This window comes from Bombyx mori, chromosome 4 (genome assembly GCF_030269925.1).
Source record: "Bombyx mori chromosome 4, ASM3026992v2".
Lineage (NCBI taxonomy): Eukaryota > Metazoa > Arthropoda > Insecta > Lepidoptera > Bombycidae > Bombyx > Bombyx mori.
Window position 1 is genome coordinate 4,653,861 of NC_085110.1, and position 26,838 is coordinate 4,680,698.

General features: G+C 39.8%; 1 protein-coding gene and 1 long non-coding RNA gene across 2 annotated transcripts in view; both read left to right on the forward strand.

The window, feature by feature from the left end:
- The first annotated feature begins 517 nt into the window (after positions 1–517).
- LOC101741357 (integrin beta pat-3) lies at positions 518–10,639 on the forward strand. Its single transcript, XR_005246619.2, has 8 exons — positions 518–732; positions 1,767–2,125; positions 2,512–3,034; positions 3,488–3,825; positions 4,726–4,800; positions 6,478–6,640; positions 7,258–7,627; positions 9,561–10,639. It is a non-coding gene; the product is annotated as an integrin beta pat-3 (long non-coding RNA).
- Positions 10,640–17,245: 6,606 nt separating this feature from the next.
- LOC101739184 (teneurin-2) overlaps positions 17,246–26,838 on the forward strand; it is a 64,140-nt gene continuing 54,547 nt past the window's right edge. The window contains exon 1 of the mRNA XM_038021826.2: positions 17,246–17,508. Within this exon, the coding sequence (XP_037877754.1) occupies positions 17,389–17,508 (120 nt within the window). The 5' untranslated portion in view covers positions 17,246–17,388. The remainder of the gene's footprint in view (positions 17,509–26,838) is intronic.

Genomic DNA, 26,838 nt, shown 5'->3' on the forward strand with positions numbered 1-26,838 from the left:
ATTTACAAATAATAAACTTAAATTAACGACTCTGCCGAGTTGGTAACATCGACAACTTCATATGTTTGGCCAACCCCGGCAAAGGCCTCCTCCATCTTCCACTCTACTCGGTTTAGAGCTTTCCTTGCCCATAGTTTTCCTGCTACCGTCTTTATCTCGTGTTCCCACCTCCGAATCAGTCTGCCTCCTTTCCTTTTTCTATCTCTAGGGTACCAAAACACTATGTTTTTGTTCCATTTTTCGATGCCTCCTATTCCTGTCCTGTCCATTGCCATTATAGTTTGCGCATTCTAATTGAAAGATTTTGCATCTTAGTGCGACCTTGTTGCGTATAACTGTTTCTAATTTGGCATGTTTCTAATTTTTTCCTTTGCACTTTGGTGGCCCATCTAAGCAATAAATAAAAAGTTGAATAATGTGTTAAAAACAAAACTGTCAAAAATCTTTGGAAAGCCAAAACAGCGATTGAATAGGCACACATGTACACTAAGCCTTATGTTTTTAATTTGTCCAACAGGATAATGGCAGCAAAGTTATTTTGTAGCACATTATTACAGATATATATTTCCACGAGTTATTCAGTGAAATTTCAGTTACCAACTAAAAATGTTTGTACATTACCTTTTATTTTTTTTACTTCTAAAAGAATGTTTATTGATTGACCTATGCGAAAAATCTGAAAATTGTAAAGAGTGTATAAGAAATCCGAATGTTTGCGTTTGGTGTGCTGCTGTAAGTACATTTTTTTTTAACGATATCACTGACTTGAGTAATAGATTAACGAACACTTGAGGTTTAATCGTTACCGTAGGCCCATAGAGGTCCCAGATGACTGCTGTCACTGACCTTGAATAAAGGATTTAATATCAAAATCAGAATAAGATCGAGGTATCAATTGTATTAATGCTGTCCAATCCTTTGGACTAGAATGAGTAGCTTTGCGGAGATATTAGGTACGACAAGAGCTCTGAGTGGACTTGTCTCCTACGGACCATCTTAATGCTCTTAACGTCTAAATAGACGAGGGCTGCAAAGATTATCGTAAATCCTGATATCAAAATTCGTTTGAAATCTCTTGGACTAAGAAGGATTCGATGTTTTATTTATTATGTCATATTCAACGATGAATTCGCAGAGGAATTACTTGAGATGATCCCGTCAGGTCATTTTTACCATCGGTGCCGTAGCAGAATTTATTCTTCCTGTTACGCCTGTAAGAGTAACGCCATCTATCGCCGAATAGTCGAACGAATATCGAAGGATCTAGTAGCATTTAGATCGCTCGAGAAGTACAACGCCATCTATTGTCAGATAGCGAAAACACACAATACTAGACTTTTGTGGAATATTCTCTATCTCTATGTTAACTTGTACTTCGGTAGAATTTTTATTTATCCCCAACACCAGCGCGTAACATTACTACCACTGTATCCATGCACAGTGTGTCTCTAGAAGTAATTATTTTCATTTTAAATCCGACTGATACAAACTTTCTTTTTACGAATGTTTTGTGAGCATTACGAAGCGAGATTTGAAATGAGTCTTTAGCTGTAGTGAGCGGCTGTTTGCCTAATGTTGGCCACATTCATGACACACCATTACCCTTGAATGTAAGATGGGACGAAGCAGGAAAAAAATGATGCAAAAGCGTATTGATTTATACTGAGAAAATCATTCAGGGCTCTTCAAGATAAGACTTGAAACGAAAGAGAGACAACGATAAATTGAAGTATACCAATAAAAATAAATTGTTATATTCTTTACAGAAAGCGTTTAACCGTACCAGATGTATCCCTCGTTCTTCGTATGAGGCAGATTGGTGTCCTGAGCCGGTACCAGTCAATGAACTCTCGAGTAGTATAATGATTGAATCGAACGAGAACAAACAAATCAAACCGTTGAAATACGAAATGAAACTTCGTATAGGTGAACCACAAAAGTTCAATTTCACCTACGATTTCAAGGACAATCCCGTTGATGTGTATTTCTTGTTGGATGCCTCCGCTATGATGGGAACGAAAATAAAGAATATTGCAAGCAAAGCCGACGGCCTTTACAAAACCCTGGAGACTCTGACGAACGACTTCACTTTAGGAGTGGGTACATTTATAGATAAAAACACGTGGTAAGTACAGTAAAATTCATTAATTCAGTAGAATCATTTCGAATATCTTATCTTCAATTACCTCATTGTTCTCAAATTCTTCTTGTCTCTCCTTTATTTCCTCCTATTTTCTTTAACTATTTTACATCAGTAGTAAAAGCGCTACGTTTCCATTAAGACCTCAATTGTCGAGATTGGCAGCGGCATATCCTTTGTTATATGTATGGACTCTGGTTGCCACTCAACATCAATGGGGATGCACATCAATGTTCGACTTCCTCTATCTACGACAAACACTGGTGTCTGCTAAAATAGCTTTGATGAAGTTTTGTAATGATTAAGTTTATAAGCTTCCTTAGAACAATGCAAAAAAAATATTCCGAAATATATTCGAAAATAAATTACAGGAAGGAGAATGGTAAAGAAAGCTACTCATTCGCTCATGAATTGAGTTTGACAAAAGACCATCAGAAATTCGTTACTGCTTTAGAATCCACACCCACGGGCTACAATCGTGATCCGCCAACTGGATGCTTGGACGCTATAGCCCAGGCTATTGTCTGCGATAAGCTAATTGGATGGCGTGAAAAATCTAGAAAGATCATAGTCGTTCTAACCAACAACAATTACCATGACGCCGGCGACGGAAGACTATCCGGTATATTTGAGCCATATGACGGACAGTGTTACACGGATTTAAAGAACAAAAGATATAAGAGAGAATTGACAATGGATTACCCTAGCGTTGGCATGATTAATAAACTTGTCGATCATTACAAAGTGACAGTACTGTTTCTAGTTGAATCAACTGTGAAATCAGCTTACCAGAGTTTGTCAGATGTGATATCTGGTTCGTACATAGACGACTGGGTCAATGAACCGATTAATCCATACGACACTACAGGTCAAACTTTAAAGAAAATATACAAGGTATTAGCATACATCTTAATTGGGAATAATGTATAAGTAATGGTGTATAATAAGGGCATTTTTTACTGGTGGTAGGAACTCTTGTGAGTCCGCACGGGTAGGTACCACCGCCCTACCTATTTCTGCCGTGAAGCAGTGAAGCGTTTCGGTTTGAAGGATGGGGCAGCCGTCGCGTCGTAACTCTACTGAGACCTTAGAACTTATATCTGAAGGTGGGTGGCGCATTTACGTCGTAGATGTCTATGGGCTCCACCTACGTGCTCACAGCCCACCTGGTGTTAAGTGGTTACTGGAGCCCATATACATCTAAAACGTAAATACACCACTCACCTTGAGATATAAGCTCTAAGGTCTCAGTATAGTTACAACGGCTGCCCCACCCTTCAAATTTTTTTTCTGATTCTGATATTTACATTTTTTTATGCTGATATTCATATGTTTTTTTTATATTAGCAAATCATTGGAAACGTCACGCTGAACGTGGATTTTAAAGCGAAAAATATTGAAAACGTGAAGATACACTTAAGTCCTAACTGCACTAAAGGAAACTACGATAAGAACTGCCTGGTCAAAACAGATCAATCTATAAAATTTGAAGGGTCAGTCGAGATTCTTAACTACGACAGTGCGGACAATGTTTCGGTCGAATTTTCGGTACAAGGACTGGCTGAGAAATTATCAATCGATATTGATGTTATAAGTGATTGTCGGTGCGAAGGAAATGAAAAATCCTCGGGATATTGCAACGGCAGACCTCTTGAGTGCGGACAGTGCTTATGTGACGACGGAAAGTACGTACCTGTTTACTGTAACTAGTAGTCCCGCAGTAGTCGAAATTCGACTATAATAAATAAAAAAAAACTCCCATTTCTTGGCCTGCACGGTTTGTGCGTCAGCCATGCAAAAAGGTTAGGAAGTGTGTTAATGGATTTATTTTTTTGAACTATAATTAATTGAAACTATAAGTTTGAACATTATCAAGGTTCTATTGTCAAATTCGGTAGGCAGCGGCTTGGCTCTGCTCCTGGCATTGCTGAAGACCATGGGCGACGGTAACCACTCACCATCAGGTGGACTGTATGCTCGTCTGCCTACAAGAGCAATAAAAAAAAAAATACTATTATATTTCTATAGTCACAGATTTCGCCAAGAGTACACTATAGACAAATAATATTAAAGATAAACAATATTAACTTATTCACAATTTGACCATAGACTTTAAGCAATAACAAAAGTTTGACAATAAACAAAGAGTATAATGTGTGTGTCAAATACATGGTAGTGTGTGTAATGTTTTTTTTATTGATTTACATAATGTATTATTATTGCATAATTTAAAAAAATATTAACTTTCTGCACTCCTTCTTTATATTCTATATATGTGTGGGAAATTTCATACTAGTACGCCCGCGCATTTTTCTTAAAAAGGGGTACAAAGTTTTTGCTTCATATATACCTATAGATTGCAGCTTCAGAATTTTGTATTTAAAAAAACATTATCAATCCACTAAAAACGAATAAAATATGGTAATTAAGCGAAAGTAATTAAAATATTGTCTGGTCATTGGTCCTTTATACAATTTTAATATCAGTTTTCTGGTTCATATTAGGTAAATAAGTTTTTAGAGCTGTCGAGAGTTTTGTATGAAATTGAATTTATCAAGAGGACTTTTAATTTATTTATTTTTTAGCTCTGCATGTAATTTCGAAGGAAGCATTTGCAGCGGTCACACGTGTTTCTGCGGTATCTGCCACTGTACCTATCCGTATGTATACTAATATCTATACAAATATCATTCAATGTAATTTTATTACTGGTACTTTTACTGGTGGTAGGACCTCTTGTGAGTCCGCGCGGGTAGGTACCACCGCCCTGCCTATTTCTGCCGTGAAGCAGTAATGCGTTTCGGTTTGAAGGGTGGGGCAGCCGTTGTAACTATACTGAGATCTTAGAATTTATATCTCAAGGTGGGTGGCGCATTTACGTTGTAGATGTCCATGGGCTCCAGTAACCACTTAACAACCAGGTGGGCTGTGAGCTCGTCCACTCATAAGCAATTAAAAAAAAAAAAAAAATCAAGAGTCGAATGAAATTTCGCATATTACTTAATTGGTTTATATCTTGAATTAACACGTGAGATACCATATATAAAATCATCATCATCAACGTCGGGTAAATATTTATTAATAGAGAGACAAAATTCCTAACAATCCAAGGATTCACCGTGCGGGTACTGGGTATATTGTTTTGCTAAGAGAGTAATTTGTACATACGACGAATGCCAGCTTACTTTTTTTTATTGCTTAGATGGGAGGACGAGCTCACAGGCCACCCGGTGTTAAGTGGTTACTGGAGCCCATAGACATGTACAACGTAAATGCACCTCCCACCTTGAGATATAAGTTCTAAGGTCTCAATATAGTTACAACGGCTACCCCATCCTTCAAACCGCAACGCATTACTGCTTCACGGCAGAGATAGGCGGGGTGGTGGTACCTACCCGTGCGGACTCACAAGAGGTCCTTCCACCAGTAAGATGCAACCCTAGTATCGATTTAGGCGCCTCTATCAATGCATATTACGCTCACCTAAATTCTCCACGTTCCCCCCTTGCCTAGTCAAATTTGATAAGGACCTACTAGTGCGGCTTTGAATGTGAGTTCAGGGCCAGATTTAGAGATCTGGAGGTCTCGGGGCAATATAGGAGCGGAGGCCCCCTGGCCCCAAATTATTTTACAAATAAAATGAAAAAAAAAATTCAGTCGAGTTTTCCAATAAATAATTTATTGTGAAACCACATAGATTGTCTTAGTATTTAACAAATATACATAAATATAACCGTAGACAAGAATAATCTGAAATGAAATTTCGGAGATAGGAAAAGATATTTACTAGTGTTTACTTTGAATTTTAAATTTTAAATTTGAAAGAATTTTTTTCTAAAGTCTCTATCTATTGTGAAGGCCCTCCGTTTGTGGAGTCCTCGGGGTTTTTGCCCCGGCTGCCATACCCTAAGTCTGGCCCTGGTTAGTTCAAGTATATACTTTACCCAAGTTCTAGACATGCCAGTCTTTTAGTAGGTTTTAAAGAGATTGTGCTGGTATACTTACCTCTCGCTCCCACTTCCACATAATTATATAAGCTATATTTTTATTGTGTGGTCTTTAAATATGTTTGTTCGTTCGCTGGTAGGCAGGTTTACGTACGAACGGATCTTCAAATATACTAGTAATTTGCAGACGAGAGATCCTACGAGATATTACCATTTTTAAAATATTTTTAACCATATCGCTCACTCTTATTACTGTTACATTGATTTCGCAGATAATTCCTATTTAAAGATGAAAATCTGTATCTATGCTACATCAGTGCAACTGGAACGGAAATATTATTTGGCAAAACATCAATCACATCTTTGTGTTTAAACTATTTAAAATTACAGATACACAGGAAAATACTGTGAATGCAACAGTCTTGACTGTGAAAAAATTACGAGCGGCAACGGTGAATGTGTTGATGGTAAATGTCAATGCAAAGACGAGTGGTCCGGGATAACATGTTCTTGTCCCAAATCAAACAGCACGTGCAAGGGAAACGATAATCGCGTAAGTTTTTTTCCCCTACCTATGCTGATAGCCTTGAGGTGAGCCTAGGTGAGCTCACGGGACTCAAACCGGAGTGTTGCTAGCACTGGCCCTAGCAAGGGCAGTCAGTGCTTTGCAGTATCTACCACCGGATCGGAAAGGCGACCCACTGAGAAGATCCGGCGAGAAACTCAGTGGGCTGTGTCTGTGGGTTAATTTACTCGTTGGGCCCTTCGTCGACGGGTTCGGCGAGGACTGCGACCGGCGCGTAAGTGACGGTAACTGTTACTTACTATACGAGAAAATCGCCGGACTTTCCCTTACGCGTCATGAGCGGTAGGCGAGACGCGCCAGAGTTTAATTGACTAAAGCTGACGCTCAACAACCCACTTTCGGGACTGGGCTAAGACGGGAGTGGCGTCCCGCTGAGGCTAAATGGACGCGTTTTCCCCATACTCTTCTTGTGTCTATTGTTAAGCACCTATCTCCCCGCCAACCTACGACTTACCGAATTTTCTTGGTAGCGTAATTAGTGATCCACAATATACAAGTATCCACGGTCTATGTTAAAGATATTCGCTATATACACTTAACAAAACATAATACAGTTAACATAGATGAAACACTTATTATTTAAGGTTTGCAACGATTACGGTTTTTGCTTATGCGGCAAGTGTGAATGCCACGAATTAAGCGACTGGGATCCTCGGCAGCTAGATTCACTGTGCGCCCTATCTCCTTGCGCCGACTGTCACAAGAAGCAATGTATAAAACTTAGTAGTCACGTCCTACATTTCAACAATGAAGATCTCAACGAATACAGCCGTCCCTATATAAAAATGAATAGCAGTGATTCGCTTGAAGACCCTTTGGAACCGAGTTGGAATTTATGCCCAGAACTGAGGATGGAAAACGGCTGCTATACGACTTTTGCATATAAATATCAAGATGGTTACGGGATCGAATTATTGATACAGAAAAACAAGAATTGCGATGAGAATATTTTAAGTGAGTTTCCAATTATTGTGTTTGCTACACTTATATTAATGCGTTTTGATACACTTTTTATCGCTTGGATTTGTTGACGAGCTCATGGCTCGCCTTGTGTTAAGTGGTTATCGGAGTCCATAGAAATAACGTAAATGCTGCCACCACTTCCAGATATAAGTTGTAAGTCTCAGTTTTATAGTACAACGGCTGCCCCGCCCTTCAAACGGAAATGCATTACTGCTTCACGGCAGAAATAGGCAGGGTGGTGATACCTACCATGCGGACTCAGGGAACGCCCCTACTACCAGTAATTACGTAAATTGTACTACAATTTTTGCCAGAGTAACGCGTCGCTCATATCGAAAGCACCGGGCCTTTTTATCCTTTAGGCCGCACCGACTTTAAAATAATAAACACCTAGTCAGATCATAAATTCTGTCACATGTTTAATGTAAAATAATTGAAACAAGTTTATTCATTATGTAACCATTCATATACCAAAATGAACTTAACAAAACATAGATTCTTATGACACTAAAGTTTATTCAAAATGAACTCCGTGATTTTGAATACAGGCCTTCAATCTGCGCGGCCAGTCGTCTATCGCAGCACGAACGAGGTCCATGTCAATATCGGCGGCTGCGTTAATCAAGGATGTCTTGAGTGACTCCAAACTGGGGTGAGGCTTTGAGCACGCCTTTTCCTCCAAGTGTTGCCATATCTCGTAATCTAACGGATTCAAATCTGGACTGGAGGAGGGCCAGTCTTCGTGCCGGATGAAGTCGATTTCACGCGCCGCCAGCCAGTCTTGTGTGCTCTTCGCTCTATGAGCTGGCGCCGAATCTTGTTGGAATACCCAGTGCCTGTTATTGAACATGGTATGAGAAACAGGTTCCACAAGGTTCGTCAGGACTGTATTTTGATACACAACTGCATTCGTTTTTACACCTTTCTCACAAAAATGTACCTCTGTTAAGCCCCAATAAGAAACTCCCAACCATACCATGAGCGAGGATGGAAAATGACCTCGTTGGACACCCGGAATACGGTTGCTCGCTTCTTCACTACTGTGTGCGTACACCTTATCATTTTGTTAGTTGTAGCTCTCTTCTACGGTAAAAAAATTTTCATCCGAAAAAAGAATTTCCCGATATTTTTTTCCCGCGTACCGCTTCAACAAAGCGCGGCATCTCTTCAGTCTCAGGTCCATTAGACAAGCATTCTAACGATGTCCTGTTTTTCTTCGATATGCCCGAAGCCCTAAGTCTTCATTTAACACCCTTTTCACCGTGGTTCTGCTTAACCCCATCTGAAGGGCCAACAGTTTCTGCTTACGTTTGGGATTTCTTTGAATTCGCGCCTTCACAGCTTTTATCACTGCTGGAGTCCTAACAGACCGAGGGCGACCCCTTCTTGACCTGTCATGTACACTAGAGTCTTCATTGTATCGTTTGATGGTACGATTAATGAATCTTTTGGTTATATTCAAAATTTTCAGTATGTTAAAAATTTGAATTGGCGCGTAACCGCAACGATGCAACGCAATAACTGCAACACGGTCTTCTTTAAGCGTCCACTCCATATTTAAAAATGAGTAAAATTCTAAAAGTATACATTTTTATTTTCATGAACAATTCGAAATTCGAATTCAATAAACTTTTTTGTGGCCAGCATTCTAAAAGAAAAGTTTTTACTGTGTGACAATACTTATGACCTGACTAGTTATAAATAGATTGTTGTTCGATGTTCCATATAAGTCTGCACAGAAAAATAATATAAATAAAAAAAAAACACGTTGCCTTTCTTCACAGCAGTAGCAGCAGCTAGCAAAATCAGATTTTTTTTTTATGAAATATGTTCATCTAACAATGTTGACGTATAGATTGCTTTAAGCCAGCTTTGAAAAACTCTATCTATATCAGCATAACGTAATCATAAATGTTGCTTACAGAGCTGGGCGTGATAGTATCTGTAACCGTCATCTTGGTAGGGATCGGAACATTGGTTGTTTGGAAATTGATGACGAAGTATCACGACAGGAAGGAGTACATGGAACTGATGAAACAGTACAATCCAGATCAAGGGGCCCGTACCAATAAGCTGTACATAGATCCATGTGTGACTTTCAAGAATCCGTCTTATAGAGCGGATCCTATTACGGAAAGCTAGAAACAGAAACTAGCCTTAGCTGTGTTTATAAGAAGACAACACCGAGGAGCCTGGACATTGCAAGCCAACGAAATGGTTTGCAGGAAATTGACAGATATCTCTTCCTAGAATCTATCATCTAAACATGTTTTTTAATAGTTCATAATAATTAGTAATAATAATTTGTAGTTTAGAATGTATTAATCATAATCAATATGTTAGAGCGTAATTATAAAATCATTGTATTGTTATCGGTCTTTGATGCCTGTGTAAATTTTCAAGTTAACAAGTAATCTTGAAATTCGCGAAAATGACGGTCAAAGATTCCAGTCGTAAAAACAAAGCTACTTGCATAGTACTAAATAAAAAAATCATGTTCAAATGCAATTATTGTAATTTAGCAAAATTTGTAATTAAATAATTTTAAATACAAATGTCATAGGATATATATTTATTTTGTAACTAAATACATGTAGATAAATCGCAAGCTCAAGCAGTGAATCATTCAGAAGTTCTTTTGTAGGCTAAATCATATAGATAGGTATTCAGTTTTTTTTTTCTTTTCTAGGTTCACTTTTTCGCTTACAATTTAATTTCCTTATGTATACTTTTCGTTTCAATACTACTTAAATTATAGAATACTAGCGACCCGCCCTCACTTCGCTTTTTTGCAAACGGTAATTTATTATTGATTTCTTCACTATTTAATGGATGTTATTATAAATATAAACCTTCCTCTTCAATCACTCTATCTATTAAAAAAACCCGCATCAAAATCCGTTGCGTAATTTTAAAGATTTAAGCATACATAGGGATATAGGGACAGAGAAAGCGACTTTGTTTTATACTATGTAGTGATATATAATAAACTTTTATGACGCATTCTTTTTCTTCTTTTTTTAAGATTTGCAATCGATTCTCTGATTTTCTGATAAGAAAAACCTTCAATTAATAAATACGTATTCTATTACACGAAAAATGATATAGAGCGCTATGAGATGACGTTGATTTATTTGAGAGTGCAATCAATTGGTATAAAATGAAATGAATCTGAATGAGATGGGATGAAATAAAGGCTCGATGAAGTGGTGGTTTTTTTTATGTTTAAGAATTTACTGGTGGCCCGTAGGCCTTTCCAGTTTTACCAGGGCAGGTGGGCGAGCAAAGGCTCAGCCAGGAAGTGGTGGTTATTTAGTGCGACGTAAGTGAACTATTGAAAGAACCCGAGAAGCCATGACCAGAGGCTTTGTTTCATTATCCCATATTTATGTACTTTCACGGATGCTAAGCAGTTAATAAACCACCGTTATTAAACGTTTAAACCTAAAGAAACAACAGCAAAATAAAACTATTCACACAGCTTCGCTCCGCCATGCCAGAAGCCAAGCCAAGCCCACTTGGTAAAAGCACAGATAATACTCTCGGTGGAGAGTAATTTTATTCTTTGTTAAACACAAACTTTTTTGACGAAGGCATATAATATTACTGTCAACTTATTTGGTTTTATTTGCAAATATCTAGTCAAGTTTATAGCGGTGTGAACCGTGTTTCACTTTATAAAATAATAATTCTATTTCATTAATATAACTATAACCGTCAGATCGCCTCGAATATAAATACAATATTAAAATATTAAACTGTAAGTTTTTCTATTTACCACAATTTACCGATTCGTTACGCTCTCGACAAACTTCATTTCAGACTACATCGATTAGGAGACCACAAAGCATTCTTGGAGTTATTTGTGCCATTGGTGAGTCGCAAGTTTATATATTACTAGCGACCCGCCCTCGCTTCGCTTCGGAAACTGTAATTTATTATTGATTTCTCCACTATTTAATGAATGTTATTACACATATAAACCTTCCTGTTCAATCACTCTAGATATTAAAAATAGATATTAAAAAAAACCGCATAAAAATTCGTTGCGTAGTTTTAAAAATTAAGCATACATAGGGATATAGGGACAGAGAAAGCAACTTTGTTTTATACTATGTAGTGATGGATTTGAGTTGTGTATTTAATCACCACCTTAATCTACCGTGCCGCCAATATCTGTATTAAATGATACAGTTCTGCGCGCGTCACGCAGCAAATACTGAATAGATTTCAATGCTATTTTTTGTCTTACTTCTTAGTAATTTCGGAATTTTATAAAACAATTAGCTGTGACTTCATTTTGGGTGATTTTAGAAGAAACTACTCACGTTTACAGTGGTACTTACTCAATAGCCATCTACAATTGTTATCTTTTTGCGTCATGCTATGGCTATGTCACATCACATGGCTAAATATAAAAAAGCATTATCAAGTTCATGCAGACGAAATTGCAAATTAGTAATAAGATTATATTGCTTAACGCCTATTTGAAACAATATCATCAATCAAGCTCCCATTAGTGTTCGCGTTATGCTACTTACACGCCCTACAACAAATCCTTTGTTGTCGTGGGCCATTTTATGAATAGAAGCGTAGTTTGAAAAAGAAAATCTTCTAAATTAATGGAACAATATGTAAAAAGAATGTTAAAATCTATCTAAAATTTTCACTGAAATTTTTAACAGAGGCATCTAGCGTGTGTATTCGGACATTGATAGCCATAGATATGCTTGTTTATCAATAGATGGCGCTAAAAACAGAATTAAAAGTAACGTTTTATTTTATTAGAAAATTTCGGTAAAGTTCAATATTCAAATATTTATATAAATAAAATTGGTGGCCGCAATCTAATATACACTTTAGGGATAATCACTTGGGAATGGCTCTACTCATTTAGCTGAGTTGTTTTTTTTTTCATTATATTCGTAATTAAAAGGACAACGGATAACTACCAAAGAAGACACACTAGGTATCACTTGTCCATTTTGTAACGGTTATTCATCAACATTAATTGTTATAAGCTTTTGCTGCTACCTAGATTAAACATAACGGGTATAACTATATAACGGTTCTTTAAAAAAAACGCGTTCTGGAAGTGTTTCGATAAAAACTGTCAAAACCGTAAGTATATTGGACTAGATAGAGGGTAAACAGATTTATTTGGTCCTCGCAGTCTTCAGTGTACCCGTGATCATGACGCTTGCAGCACCATCGAAATATCGAGAACTCATTAAATGTGGAAATCGTGGTGAGCACCCGCTTTATCATGGTTTAGTAAAGTATAATTTCTGAAGAATAAATAGAATATCGAGATAACAACATAATAATAATAATAACGAGAAAATAATCTACTGGTGGCGTTTTTTTGTTAACGGGTAGTAGTAATATATTCTCAATAAAATTTTGATTCTATGTATATATTTATTTGCTTATTGTTGTGTATTATATATTACTTTGTACAGAATATATGTTCCTTAATATATTATATATTCTAAAAAAAAACATTTAACGAAATAAACTAGTAGCAAATTAAGGACATCTTTAAAGTTTGTTATTTAAATATTTCATTATAATTCCCCAAAACCTCCAAACATCCACATGAGATGATATTATGAAATGATAATGATAATGATAAAAAAATATTGATAATGGATCATGGTACTGATATAGATAGGTTTTTTTGAAAATGTTTCCGAAAATGGATATGACGTAAAGCTGTCTTAGTTTAAGTGTCATTTTAGTACCAAAATAAATCGCTGGATGGCGCTACACAAGGCTCCTGGCATTAGTCATTCTTTATTACTTTGTTTTTTTGTAATTACTCAATCTATACATATATCTGTAATAGGTAAAAAGCAATGCTAATAGTTTCAGATACATGAATAATCGATTTTCTTCTTCAATTCGATAAATTACTTAATTTTGAAAGTTAAACTGAATCGCGATGCTAACATTATTAACATTTTTAGTATAAATAGTTTTTGAATTGCTTATGTCCCGGGAGTCCGTTCCTACTCAGGGAAGCAAGGAAGTATGTCTTTATCCACAAGGCATACTTTAAGCTATCATCGGACTCGGGCGCCGAAGAGCAGACAAACTCTTGATAAGCCGGGGTAAATATCTTGAGTGGGGAAGGCGACGCGAATTTGGTTACATGGGGATTCACCGCCTGACCAAAGCGGTTTGAGTCTATACAGATTGGTGGTAATGTATATCAAAGCTGCATGCGATTGGCGAGTCGCCGCAGCATTGCCCATGCCTAGGAGGTAGGACTGCTGAAGAAGCGGACCTTACGCGTTGCCGCCCGGTCGCATTCGGTGCTCTCTGAGACTTTGAGGGAATCTCCTCATTCCTTCTTCATCACTGCAGTAGGTACTTTGACTCCTTTTTATAATAATCTACATCTCATAAATTAATCATAAAACTTCTCTTAATAATCTTTCTAATATTTTAATGATTTAAATTCTTTCAGATAACCAATGTCCGAGGATTCCTACAATAATATATTTATGACGTCGACTTCGAGTTGATTTGGCATCATTGACGGTGTGATTATGAGCTCTGATTACCTAATTGGTACCGTAAAATCATCTATACTAATATATAAATCTACAGTGGTTTTTACGGATGTTCCGTTATAACTACTGAACCATGCATCCAATTGACTTGAAACTTGGTATCCATGTAGAAAATGTACTTAATGGATAGTCTAATATATTTTATATGAGTGTTGGACTCCTTAATAATAATGACGATAAGTAATATGTTAATTTTAAATGCCCAGCGAAGCGGGCGAGTACGGCTAGTTAATTTCTATTTCTGTTTTGTACTGTTAAAACTGAGACCTTACCTAAATACCAATTGGCACGATGTCGGCCGTGATTTGGTCCTTTCATTAAAGTACTATCAAAAACGCCGAAACATAAATATGCTTAATACCTGTGTTATGTTATACACATTATTGATAACAGCTTTCCATCAATACCCAAGTATTCCTAGATCACTGATCAAATATTAGACGTCAGCGATGTTAAGAGCATAACCGAGCTATTACCGTTAACAAGTTGAAGGCGCGACTAGAAACCAGCTGCTCTTGAGTTGTTAGATCTCCTTTGGAGGTGCTCGGGAGACTGTTAGCAAATTCCACCCTTTCTGGCTGAGCCTGTGCTCGCCAACCTGTCGTGAAGACACTGGAAAGGCCTCCCGGCCACCAATACTCCGTCCTTCCTAAAAACAACAAAAACCATGCCTAACCCAATGAAAGTAACCCAAGAAAAATAATAAGTATCGATTGTTTCTGTAAGTCACCCGTTATTTTTGAGTTATTTCTTGAAAATATTTGCGAAAAAACACTTCAAAGTTTTTGAAATACATATTCTTAATATATTGGTGCGATCCTAGGGGGAAACTCTACCGTGAACACATATCGCCCGTCGTGACGTTCAGCATTTTAAGAAATATTTTAGAAGTTTCTCTGAACAGATATGGAATATTACTCGAAAAACCTCGAGGAGGAGAATCCTTACAGTCCAGAGTTCCGTGGTGGCAAAACTTTTTTAAAGCTCGTTAGATATGAATGAATGTACCTAATGGTCCCGAAAGTAGAAATGAACACTGTTCCAATGGCGCAAACACAAGACGTAGCGAAAACTGATATCTGTCTCTAAACGCAAAGGATCCAAATGATCGTCGTCGTGGCCTAAAGGATAGGACGTCCGGTGCATTCGTATTTAGCGATGCACCGGTGTTCGAATTCGGCAGACAAATACCAATTTTTCTAATAAAATACGTATGTACTTAAAAAATGTTCACGATTGACTTCCACGGTGAAGGAATAATATCGTGTAGTAAAAATCAAATCCGCAAAATTATAATTTGCGCAATTACCTACTGGTGTTAGGACGACTTGTGAGTTCCCACGGGTGGTTACCACAAACCTGCCTATCTCTGCCGTGAAGCAGTAAATACATTTCCGTTTGAAAATTGGGACGGCCGTTTTACTATAAAACTGAGACCTTACAACTCATATTATTATGTCAAGGTAGGTGGCGACATTACGTTAAAGATGTCTATAGGCCCCAGTAACCACCACACACCAGGTGGATCGTGAGCCTAACCTAAGCAATCAAAGATAAAAATAAATGAACCGTACTCATCTCGAATTTACCAAAAATAAAAATGACAACACGTGCGTTCAAATTTATTAAACCTTTTCCTACTTATTATGTTAGCTATATGCTTAGATTTAGTTTCAGGGTGAACGTAAGTACCAGGTTTTAGTTTATAAAGTTGAGATACACTTACATTTGTTGAATAATTTAATTAATTTATCTCCTTGTCTCTTTTCTACAAACAAAAGTTTTTAATTTCATAGATTTTGCGACATTCACCGCCAAGGATTGTTGTATTGCACTAGTTAATTAAAAACAGCGTGGAAATCATTAATTATGAAATATCTACATTTAAATTTAGAACAGCTGACTTTAAATGCCTTGATTGTCAATCAGATACTTAAAAAGTTATCGAGATACTTTACATACTGTAAGCGCATTTTAATCTATATCTATACTTCTATACTAATATTATAATGAGGAAAGATTTGTTTGTTTGTTTGTTTCGAATAGGCTCCGAAACTACTGGACCGATTTGAAAAATTCTTTTTCCATTAGAAGCCGAAATTGTCCCTGATGAACATAGGCTACTTTTTTTAAATTTTTAAATTTTTTTTTTGTTTTCATGTGTGTTTTAATGTTTCCGAAGCGAAGCGAGGGCGGGTCGCTATTCCTTATAAAATAATAATGGTTTAAATAAAAACTAAAGAATTTACAGTTTTTTATTTTATAAACGGTCATCATCACAAGCCAGTTCAAGGGAAAATGTCCTACACGTTAAACTAACCCAATACAACTCCCGCTGCAGTTGATTGTAAAAATACTATTTTGGGTATATACATTGTGCATCTGTAGACATGTTTCGATGCTTAAAAAAGTGCATTTACAAGAATGAGGTAACATCTTACTATACTACTAACTATACTTGAGACCTTAGAACTTATATCTCAAGGTGGGTGGCGTATTTACGTCGTAGATGTCTATGGGCTCCAGTAACCACTTAACACCAGGTGGGCTGTGAGCTCATCCACCCATCTACGCAATAAATAAAACAAAAAATCTAATCGCACTAAGGAAATGATTTTTTATTTAATTTATTCCTATCTAATCGACGGTAGTCGAAGCAGCTATTCCGGCTACGTTCGGACTGGAGAAGCGATACAAGATGAAGAACTACTTTTTTTTTCATACTGCCCAAATAGAAGCTACTTCCTTTTTAAACAGGACAACCGTTGAAATGTTTACCTAATTACCCAGGGTAAGAGAATTCACGACGTTTACGGGCACTGGTAACCACTTAAATTGTCATCAGCAAAATTCAGGTTGCCAACAGATACGACAAGAAAAATTAATGATAAATTCTTACGACACGTACATACCTACCTACAACATACGTGATATGCGATTTCCGCGAATTTCAGAAGCGACTGTATCTTGAGTGATTCATCTGTGACGCGGGGCGACCACTGAGAGACCGTTCTGACAAAACAAAAGGTCGACAGTCGACTTTACTCTACAGTCTGTGGTGGGCCGCTGTGGATCGCGCGCGCACGCTTTTTTGTATTTCGAACGAAATTCCGAAATCTTGTATATTTTTTTAATTATTTCATATTATTTTAATTTTGAAATAAGTGGACAGCAATGGCGCGAGTGTGGTTTCTAGTGATAGTGTCAATTCAAATTGTTTTCGCGAAACGAAATTTAAATGCGAATTGCGATATGTGTATCCAAAAAGGCGGTTATTGGTGTAAATTATCAGGGGTAAGAGATTTGGTTTTTTCTGAATTTTTTTTTTTTTTTTTTTCGATTTCATTTCACCAATGTACCAACTACCCGAAATCTTTAAAATTTAATTTAAGAGGTTATTGAAAAAAAATCGCTAGGCATATGTACTGTCTTTTTCACGATTAGAATATTTAATTCGATTTGCTGTTTCTTTCTTTTATTAAACGAAAAATATTATGTAACCAAAACAATAGTTATTAGTCTTGGCGGTCTAAAACTTTTTTTCTAGATTGTTTAAAAAATACGTATTTCTTTCTTTTCCTTCTTTTTTTGATAACTTATCATACATTATTAACCTTGTACTCGATAAAATTAATAATTAAAAAAAAACATTCAAACGCGTAAACACGATTTAGAAAATGCATCTAATGCTCTACAATTCAACAAATAATTTTCATATCTACAGACACCGGAAGTAAGATAGACGGGATAGACTAATCTATTTTGTGTCAAAAAATACGAAAATTTATTGAATTATTAATTATTATACTAAGATATTTTATTTGGTAAGAAAATAGAGATAGCTGCGTACATTGATTTTAAGTTTTTTATTTTTTATTTTATTGCGTAGGTGGGTGATCGATCAACTCATCATCTTGCATTTTGTGTTAGATGGTTTCCTGAATCCATAGTTAACACAATATAAATGTTGCCAGCCGCCAGCCGCCATAAAACCTCCATTTTTAAGCCGGAACGCACGATTGCGACGCGGCAGAAAGTTGCCGGGGGGTTAATTCCCCACAATATGTCCAACCACCGTTTCTTTTACATACTCTATGCTTAGGGTGTTGCGTACACATCCACGATGCTACGCTACCGATCATAAAACGATTTCCTTAAGCCTAGTTTGAACAGAAATATATCACGTGGGAAAACCACGGAATCACGAATTCTACGGCATTGAAGTGTCATTAATTCCAGAGGCTGATTGTGTGCGGGGAAAAACACATCATACACAAGATAAATGCATTATACAACAGACATTTTATAATCATCCAATGAGATAGATGTACTTTCACTACTGTGACGAGTGGTTCTAAGAATATTTTTTATTCGGAAATACCTATAGTTAGAATTCCGTTAGCGGAGTTTTTTTTTTTTTTTTGCAAAAATTACAACAATTTTACTCTGTCTCTATTACGCGCTTCTCCGTACTTACATGGGCTACTGCTGAATCTATGATCAAGAGCAAAATGATTAGTATCAATCTAAAATGTAATTGAACGAGGGAAAGTATACCTAAATCATTTGTATGAAGGTTCATAAACTGAAATCACTGAAATTTTCCATATTCCCGCAAGTAGAACAAACCTCCATAGGTATTCCCCTTTATCAAAGATTTGTAGTGAATATAACCAAATATGTGCATTAATTGACGGCATTGACATTTTTAACGACACGTGTCCTGGTCTCAAAAACAAACTAGTATCCGAGTTCCTTTGTTTATAATTGATGAGAGAATGTTAAGTAGTTAACTCTTGTTTTCATGTTATTTTCAAATATACTTTTTTTGTCGTACTGTTGAACCCAGAACGCATTAGTGCTCACGGTAGAAATAAGCACAGTGAAAGTTCTACCCGTCCGGATTCGCAAAACGCCCTTTTTATTTTTTTATTGCTTAGATGGTCCACAAGAGGTCCTACCACCAGTAATACAAGAGGTCTTTCCACCAGTAAGTCTGTTTGTCAGGCTCTAATAGTAGAACAACGTGTCAGTGTCAGGGACTCGGCTACATACTACGTGAAAATGACCTGACGGATTGAGGTCATCTGGAGCTATATCTAATATTTCTCCATCAAATAGCAGTAGTAATAAGCTTGTTTACTAAGTTAAGTTCTTCCACTGATACCTGTTCTGATTTACTAATCCAAGACATGCCATTTCGGATGTACTCGTTAACTTGAAGGTCTTCAAGCCACATAACAAATTAAATCACGTGTTTTTTCCGACCCTACCTAGTAGTTAAGGTTTACTTCTAAATGTTATTAGGTTTATACTTGTGTTGGCTAAGGCAGATTTATAAACAATAATATAAATGTTATTCATTGAATATACACAAAAATACGACGGCCATACGAGTCATAATGTACTCGACTGCTAACTTTTCTCTGATGCATTGAAAACCAATCCGTGTTCGACTATGTTCGCAATATTAAATACTAGTTAACAATAACAAGGTAATTGTTTAAAAACAAAACAACTTGAAATGCATATGATTCATCAATTTATGCCATACATTCATCGAAGGTTAAACCTGAAAATAATATCACGAAAAATAAAACGAATTTAATAAGTATTATAACTTTTATCGCTCAACAGTTGACTATGTAGATGATGAGGAATGCAAAAAAAAAGTAGCTGTGAATTAATAAGTAGACAGGATGAAACAATTGAGGCAATGCACTAGCGGTCTCCGGTCAAATGGTCAAGATCTTTGACGCTCTACAATCGGTAATGAACGTTATTGAATTCTGAACGTTTTAAATTGAACGTGGCCTCGCTAAAGAGAACATCAGAACGGTTCAATGCAAGCCAATATTTTCGCTAATTAAAAAAAATTAAATGACGTCACTTAGTTTGATTCCGGAATAGATGGTGCTCTTGTAAAAATAGCTGTCAATAATTGCAACAATGTTGAAGCAGTATGGATCGGTTGCTAAAATAGGTAATGAATGTGAGAAAGTTCCGGCGTGTTAAGAGTCAGCGCTCGGTTACGATACATGTTTTTTTTACAAGCGGCCCGCTCTGGCTCCGCTCGGGTCTAACGATATTTGACGTTGTTTTTTTTTTTTTATAAAATAACACTTATTACGGCATAACTATAATAGTTAGACATATGCTGTCGCGGCACTTTTTGTAAATAATAATGTGTTCTACAAAGTCGTAGTACATTATTTTATTTTATTAGGTCATCAATAGTTTTCGCAGGGCACGCGATGTAAAAAATATTTTAGGTAATTTTTTTACACCTTGGATTGCATATTAGAATTTTAGTAGGGATCCCTAATTTATTTCAAAAAAGTTTAAAGCCTATGTCACTCGGGAATGGCGTAGCTTCCAAACAGTGAAAGAATATTTCAAATCGGCTTACTAGTTTCGGAGCCTATTCAATACAAACAAACAAACAAATCTTTCCTCTTTATAATATTATAGTATAGAAGTATATATTATTACTAGTATACCAGCAGTAGTCGAAATTCAACTATGATGTATTGAAATTATAGGTTTAAACATTATTATAGTTCTTTTGTCAAATACTTGTATATTTAAAATCACCAATTTCGCCAAAACTACACTATAGATAAATTATATTAAAGACAAACAATATTTATCTATTCTCAATCCAGCCACAGACTTTAAACAATAATAAAAGTTTGGCAATAAACAAAGAGTACCTATTAAGAGTGTGTGTGTCAAATACATGGTAGTGTGTGTAATGTTTTTTTTTATTGATTTAATGTATTTTTTATGCTTAATTGAAAAAAAATAGCATTATGCACTCCTTCCCTATATTCTCTATAATTGTGGGAAACTTCATACTCCTCCGTCCGCGCAATTTGCGTAAAAAAGGATACAAAGTTTTTTTTTTTTTTTTTTTTATGATTGAAAGTTTACTGGTGGCCCGAAGGCCTTTCCAGTTTCACCAGGACAGGTGGGCGAGCAAAGGCTCAGCCAAGAGGGGTGGGATTTGCTAACAACTGCCCGAGCGCCTCCGAAGGAGACCTAACAACTCAAGAGCAATTGTTTCGCGAATGAATCTACTACCGGATCGGAATCGCGACCCGCTGAGAAGATCCGGCGAGAAACTCAGCGGGCTGATGCATGGGTTAGGTTGCACGTCGACCTCTTTGTCGAGTTCGACGAGTACGGTTACCGGGGTCCCTAAGCCTGCCCCTAGTATTAGAGCTGAAGGCATCTAATGCAAAGGTTATTGGATCTGATGGATCCGTAAGGACGTGTCTAGGGCGTCGACGGTGACTGGCTCCTGCATGATCAGGATTCGGGGAGTAGTCAGCGGCGGCAACGATAAGGCGATTATCATGACGCATAGCCTTATCGAAGTATCGTTCCGACGCTGACTTCATGTATTTCCGAATTGATTCGAGGCCCAGGTCGTCGTGTAGGTCAACGTTCCTCACGAACCACGGAGCCCCGACAGCTAACCTGCAAAAGCGGGATTGTAGGGATTGGAGGGTGTCTATGTGTGTGCGGGCCGCGTGAGCGAACACCACACTCGCGTAAGTCATGACGGGCCTTATGCAAGTTTTGTAAAGTGTCACCTTGTTCCGAAGGGACATTTTACTCCGCTTACAGATCATGGGGTAGAGTCTACCGAGAATAAACGCGGCACGGTCACGGACTGATTTTATATGCGGGCGGAATGTCATCGATGCATCCAGGGTAACGCCCAGGTACTTGACCTTCCTGGCCCAGGGTATGGGTTGTCTAAAGAGAGTAATCGGGGGTGTGAGATTCCTCCTCCTAATCCGGGAGGAAATCCGTGTGGAGCTTCCCCTCTGAAATAGCACCGCAGTACTTTTCGCTGGGTTGATGTCTATGCGCCATTTTCGGAACCACTGTCCTAGGGCTAGGGCTGCGCTCTGAAGCTTCTTCGCGATTAGGGACTTATTTCTACTAGAATAGTAAACAGTCGTGTCGTCGGCGAATAAAGCTAAATGGGTCGGCGGCGACCGGGGAATATCATTGACGAATAAGCTAAATAGGAGGGGTGAGAGGACAGAGCCTTGCGGGACTCCAGCTGTGAGAGGTCGTGGGGAGGAGCGGGTTCCCTCGACTCGATATCGAAAAGAGCGGTTCGACAAGAAGTCCCGTATGATGAGCACGAGACTATCCGGCACGCCCATGTTGAATAGTTTGAAAATCAAACCATTGTGCCAGACTTTGTCGAACGCTTTTGCGACGTCGAAGAAGAGAGCTCCCGTGTATAACGGTTTTGGTCGATTAAGCCCCACAAGAATGTGCTCCGTGAGGCGGTGCACCTGTTGAACGCATGAGTGATTTGTACGGAATCCGAATTGTTCATCGATAAGAATGCCCTTGGATGAGACGAAGTCTCTGAGGCGTTTGTAGAGCAGACGCTCATACAGTTTGCCTAGAGACATGAGGAGGCTAATCGGGCGGTAGCTCGTCGGATGATTTTTTGGTTTACCGGGTTTATGTATGCCGATAACGTCCGCTTCTTTCCACACCGCGGGAAAGATACAGTTCGCCATAGCGGCATTGAAAATAGATGCCAACATCACGATGAGTTGGACGGGTAGAAGTTTAATAACGCGGTTGGATATACCGTCGGAACCGGGAGCCTTGCGAGGACGTAGGTCTTTGATCAAGTCTTTAACTTCCATCGGGGTGACGGGTGGTAACGCATCAGAGGGTGGCAAGGAGGCTCTGCGTTCTACCTCACTGTCTACTAATTCTACATGAACAGGGTCCACAGATTGAGTGCTGGGTGTGCACTGGGTTTGCAATGTATCGGCCAGCAGCTCTGCTTTTTCGTCATCATCGAACGCCGCGAGTCGGCCTGAGGGGCCTACGAGGGGGGGCATAGTTACTACCGTATCCGATTTGAGAGTACGAGCTAAGCGGTAGTAAGACCTTTGGGAGGGCGCGAGTCCTTCTAAGAAATCAGACCATCTGGCATCTCGGACTTCGGCGATGCGAGACTTTACGTCGCGTTGTAGGGCACGCATTCGAATACGATTTTCCGCGGTAGGATACCTGTCGTAGGCGCGTATCGAGGCGTTCTTAGCTCTAAGGAGTTCCCTAATATCGTCGGACAATTTGAAGCGGTGAAGAAAGTCCTCCGCTATAACTTGTTTCGATGACCTATCTAATGTCGAGGTGATGTGTGACGTTAAGATGTCTATGGCTTCAGCGGTATCCTGAGGAGACGGGATAGAGTCCGGGTTAAACGGGAGCGATGGTGGATCAGATTCAGCCAGGCTGATGCCCAGCGTGTGCCAATCCACCACAGTCCTCGTGACGGGAACGGAATCGGGAGCGCGACCGAGCTTCATAACGACGGGACGGTGGTCTGAATCTAACTCTGAAACTACTTCGATCGAGTGTAAGCGCAGAGTTACGTTTTTTAATAACGCTATGTCGAGTATATCCGGGCGATGCGCGATATTTAGCGGGTAGTGAGTCGGGGTTAGCGGAGCGACGATATCGAAGGCGAGATCATCGACTAACGCGTCAAGCCGCCTGCCATTCGGGGTTGTGGTGTGTGAGTTCCACCTGATGTGTTTACAATTTAGGTCGCCCGCCAGAATGACAGAGCTCCCCATACCGAGCAGCGCCTCGATATCACTGCTTAGAACGATCTTATCCGGTGGAAGATAAACGGACGCGATAACGATCGGCGCGTGTCCCGTCAGTGAGATTCGGCACACTGATGCTTCGATATTAGCGAGCGCGGGAGGATCGAGCGGGACGCAATGCAGGGCTCTTCTATAGTAAATGACGGTACCACCACCACGGGCAGAGAGCCTGTCGTTCCTGACCATGTTATAGTTCGCGATTTTAGGGTCACGGCGCGCGGGCTTAAGTAGGGTCTCCTGCACTAAAAAGATATCAATTTGGTGGTCACGCACAAAGTTTTTGCTTCACGTATTAATGTATAGATCTTGAATGCTATAGACTAAGCTACTTAAAGTAAGTTCGTAGCTCGTGGATACCAAGATTTGAATCGCACCGCCCTCACTGAGACGTGGACGATTCTCGGATTTGTTTTACAAGTGGTTTAGAAATCGAGTTGAGAATGTTTAGTACTTGCCAAGTACCGCGCCCGCGTTCTTATGAATACGCATGCCGGTTGTGCCATCAATTCATCAATCCTACCTTGTTAAAGTCGTTTCAGACTAATCCGTTTAAAATAGCGTCTAATGTACACTTTAAACTTAAACTTTTTTGTTATTCCTTAGATGGATGGTCGAGCTCACAGCCCACCTGGTGTTAAGTGGTTACTGGAGCTCATAGACATCTACAAAGTAAATGCGCCACCCACCTTGAGATATAAGTTCTAAGGTCTCAAGTATACTTACAACGGCTGCCCCACCCTTCAAACCGAAACGCATTACTGCTTCACGGCAGAAATAGGCAGAGTGGTGGTACCTACCCGTGCGGACTCACAAGAGGTCCTACCACCAGTAATTACGCAAATTATATTTTTGCGGGTTTCATTTTTATTACACGATGTTATTCCTTCACCGTGGAAGGCAATCGTGAACATTTGTTGAGTCCGTATTTCATTAGAAAAATTGGTAGGTTTCGTAAAATTCGAACACCGATGCATCGCTCAACACAAATGCACCGGACGTCTTCTCCTTTAGGCCACGACGACGTAAACTTAAACTTATTCTTTCAATTAACCCAAGGTTATCACGGACATCAATCTGTTATATTTCTATCGAATATGACACTTGAACATTTTTTCATCCCGAAAATTATAAATCATTTCTCAGAGATCACGTCATACCAGATGTGAAATTCTAGGTCTCAAATTTCTGCATCCACGAAACAATAAATAGGCACTATTAATACCGAGTTTCAATCCAGGGAGCTATAGTTGAAGAGACTAGCCTTATTTATCTATCGTATTCATATATGTATTAAACTGGTTTCTGTGGAATCGATGTTATGTCTCTTAGGGCTTAGGGGTCGGGGTGCAGTTGAAGTACCTCGGCCTCGTGTTGGACAGCCGGTGGGCCTTTCGTGCTCACTTTGCGGAGCTGGTCCCCCGATTGATGGGGACGGCCGGTTCTTTGAGCCGGCTGCTCCCGAATATTGGGGGACCGGATCAGGTTGTGCGCCGTCTCTACGCGGGGGTGGTGCGATCGATGGCCCTGTACGGTGCACCTGTGTGGGCTGAGCCGCGCAACCGGGCCACTATGGCTCGGTTCCTGCGCCGGCCGCAGCGCACCGTTGCCATCAGGGTCATCCGCGGATATCGCACCGTCTCCTTCGAGGCGGCGTGTGTTTTGGCGGGGACGCCGCCATGGGAGCTGGAGGCGGAGTCGCTCGCTGCCGACTATCGGTGGCGCAGCGAGCTTCGTGCTCGGGGCGTGGCGCGTGTCCCCGAGAGTGAGCTGCGGGCGCGGAAGGCCCATTCTCGGCGGTCCGTGCTCGAGTCGTGGTCGAGGCGATTGGCCAACCCCACGTGGGGGCTACGGACCGTCGAGGCGGTTTACCCGGTCTTTGATGACTGGGTGAATCGTGGCGAGGGACGTCTCACCTTTCGTCTGGTGCAGGTGCTGACCGGGCACGGATGCTTCGGGAAGTACCTGCGCCGGATAGGGGCTGAGCCGACGACGAGGTGTCACCATTGTGGACACGACCTGGACACGGCGGAGCATACGCTCGCTGTCTGCCCCGCTTGGGAGGTGCAGCGCCGTGTCCTGGTCGCAAAGATAGGACCTGACTTGTCGCTGCCTGGCGTCGTGGCGTCGATGCTTGGCAGCGATGAGTCATGGAAGGCTATGCTCGACTTCTGCGAGTGCACCATCTCGCAGAAGGAGGCGGCGGGGCGAGTGAGGGAAAGCTCTCCTCACTACGCAGAAACCCGCCGCCGCCGAGCAGGGGGTCGGGACCGGGGTCGTATCCGTGACCTGGCCCCCTAAGAGCTAGGGGTCCCACCCGTTTTGTGCGGGGAGGGACCCAGACGAGGGGTGGCGTGCTCTGCACGCTCACCCTCAATAGGAAGCCGGGTGATGGTAGACCGCGTTCCCCCGACCGCTCTGGGGGAAGGTGTAACGCGGCGCCATCAAAGCGGGCTCTCGGCCCGCTGAACGAGGGAACCGGTGGTCGTTTCGCTGGCGGCCACCGGTCCGGCGTCCGTGGGACGGTGGGATGGATGTAATGTGCTCTGCGTCAACCCTGTCCCGCCGTTTCAATAGCCCCGACTGGGCTCCGGCCCGGTCCGAGGTAGGGCGCCGGTTGTGAGCGGCAGGAGTTTTTAGTGAGGTTCAACTCCCACATACCCCACCTGCCGCGCGGGTGGGGATCCGGCGATTTTCTCCTGTGGAAAAAAAAAAAAAAAAAAAAAAAAAATGTCTCTTAGGGCTATCATTGTTCTCATTATAAAGCGTTACGAACCTGATTTGAAAACTAATTTAATTAAATCGCCCAGTTAGTATAGTGGTTGGTGAGACGGTGCTACTCTATCCGATCTTTGGTATCTATTGGTCTTTGTGTACTTCTGCCAGCACATAACATAAATATGTTAGCGTTCATTGAATTTGGAACTGGAATTGAATTTGGAAATATCTCAGGCTTACACGTACAAAC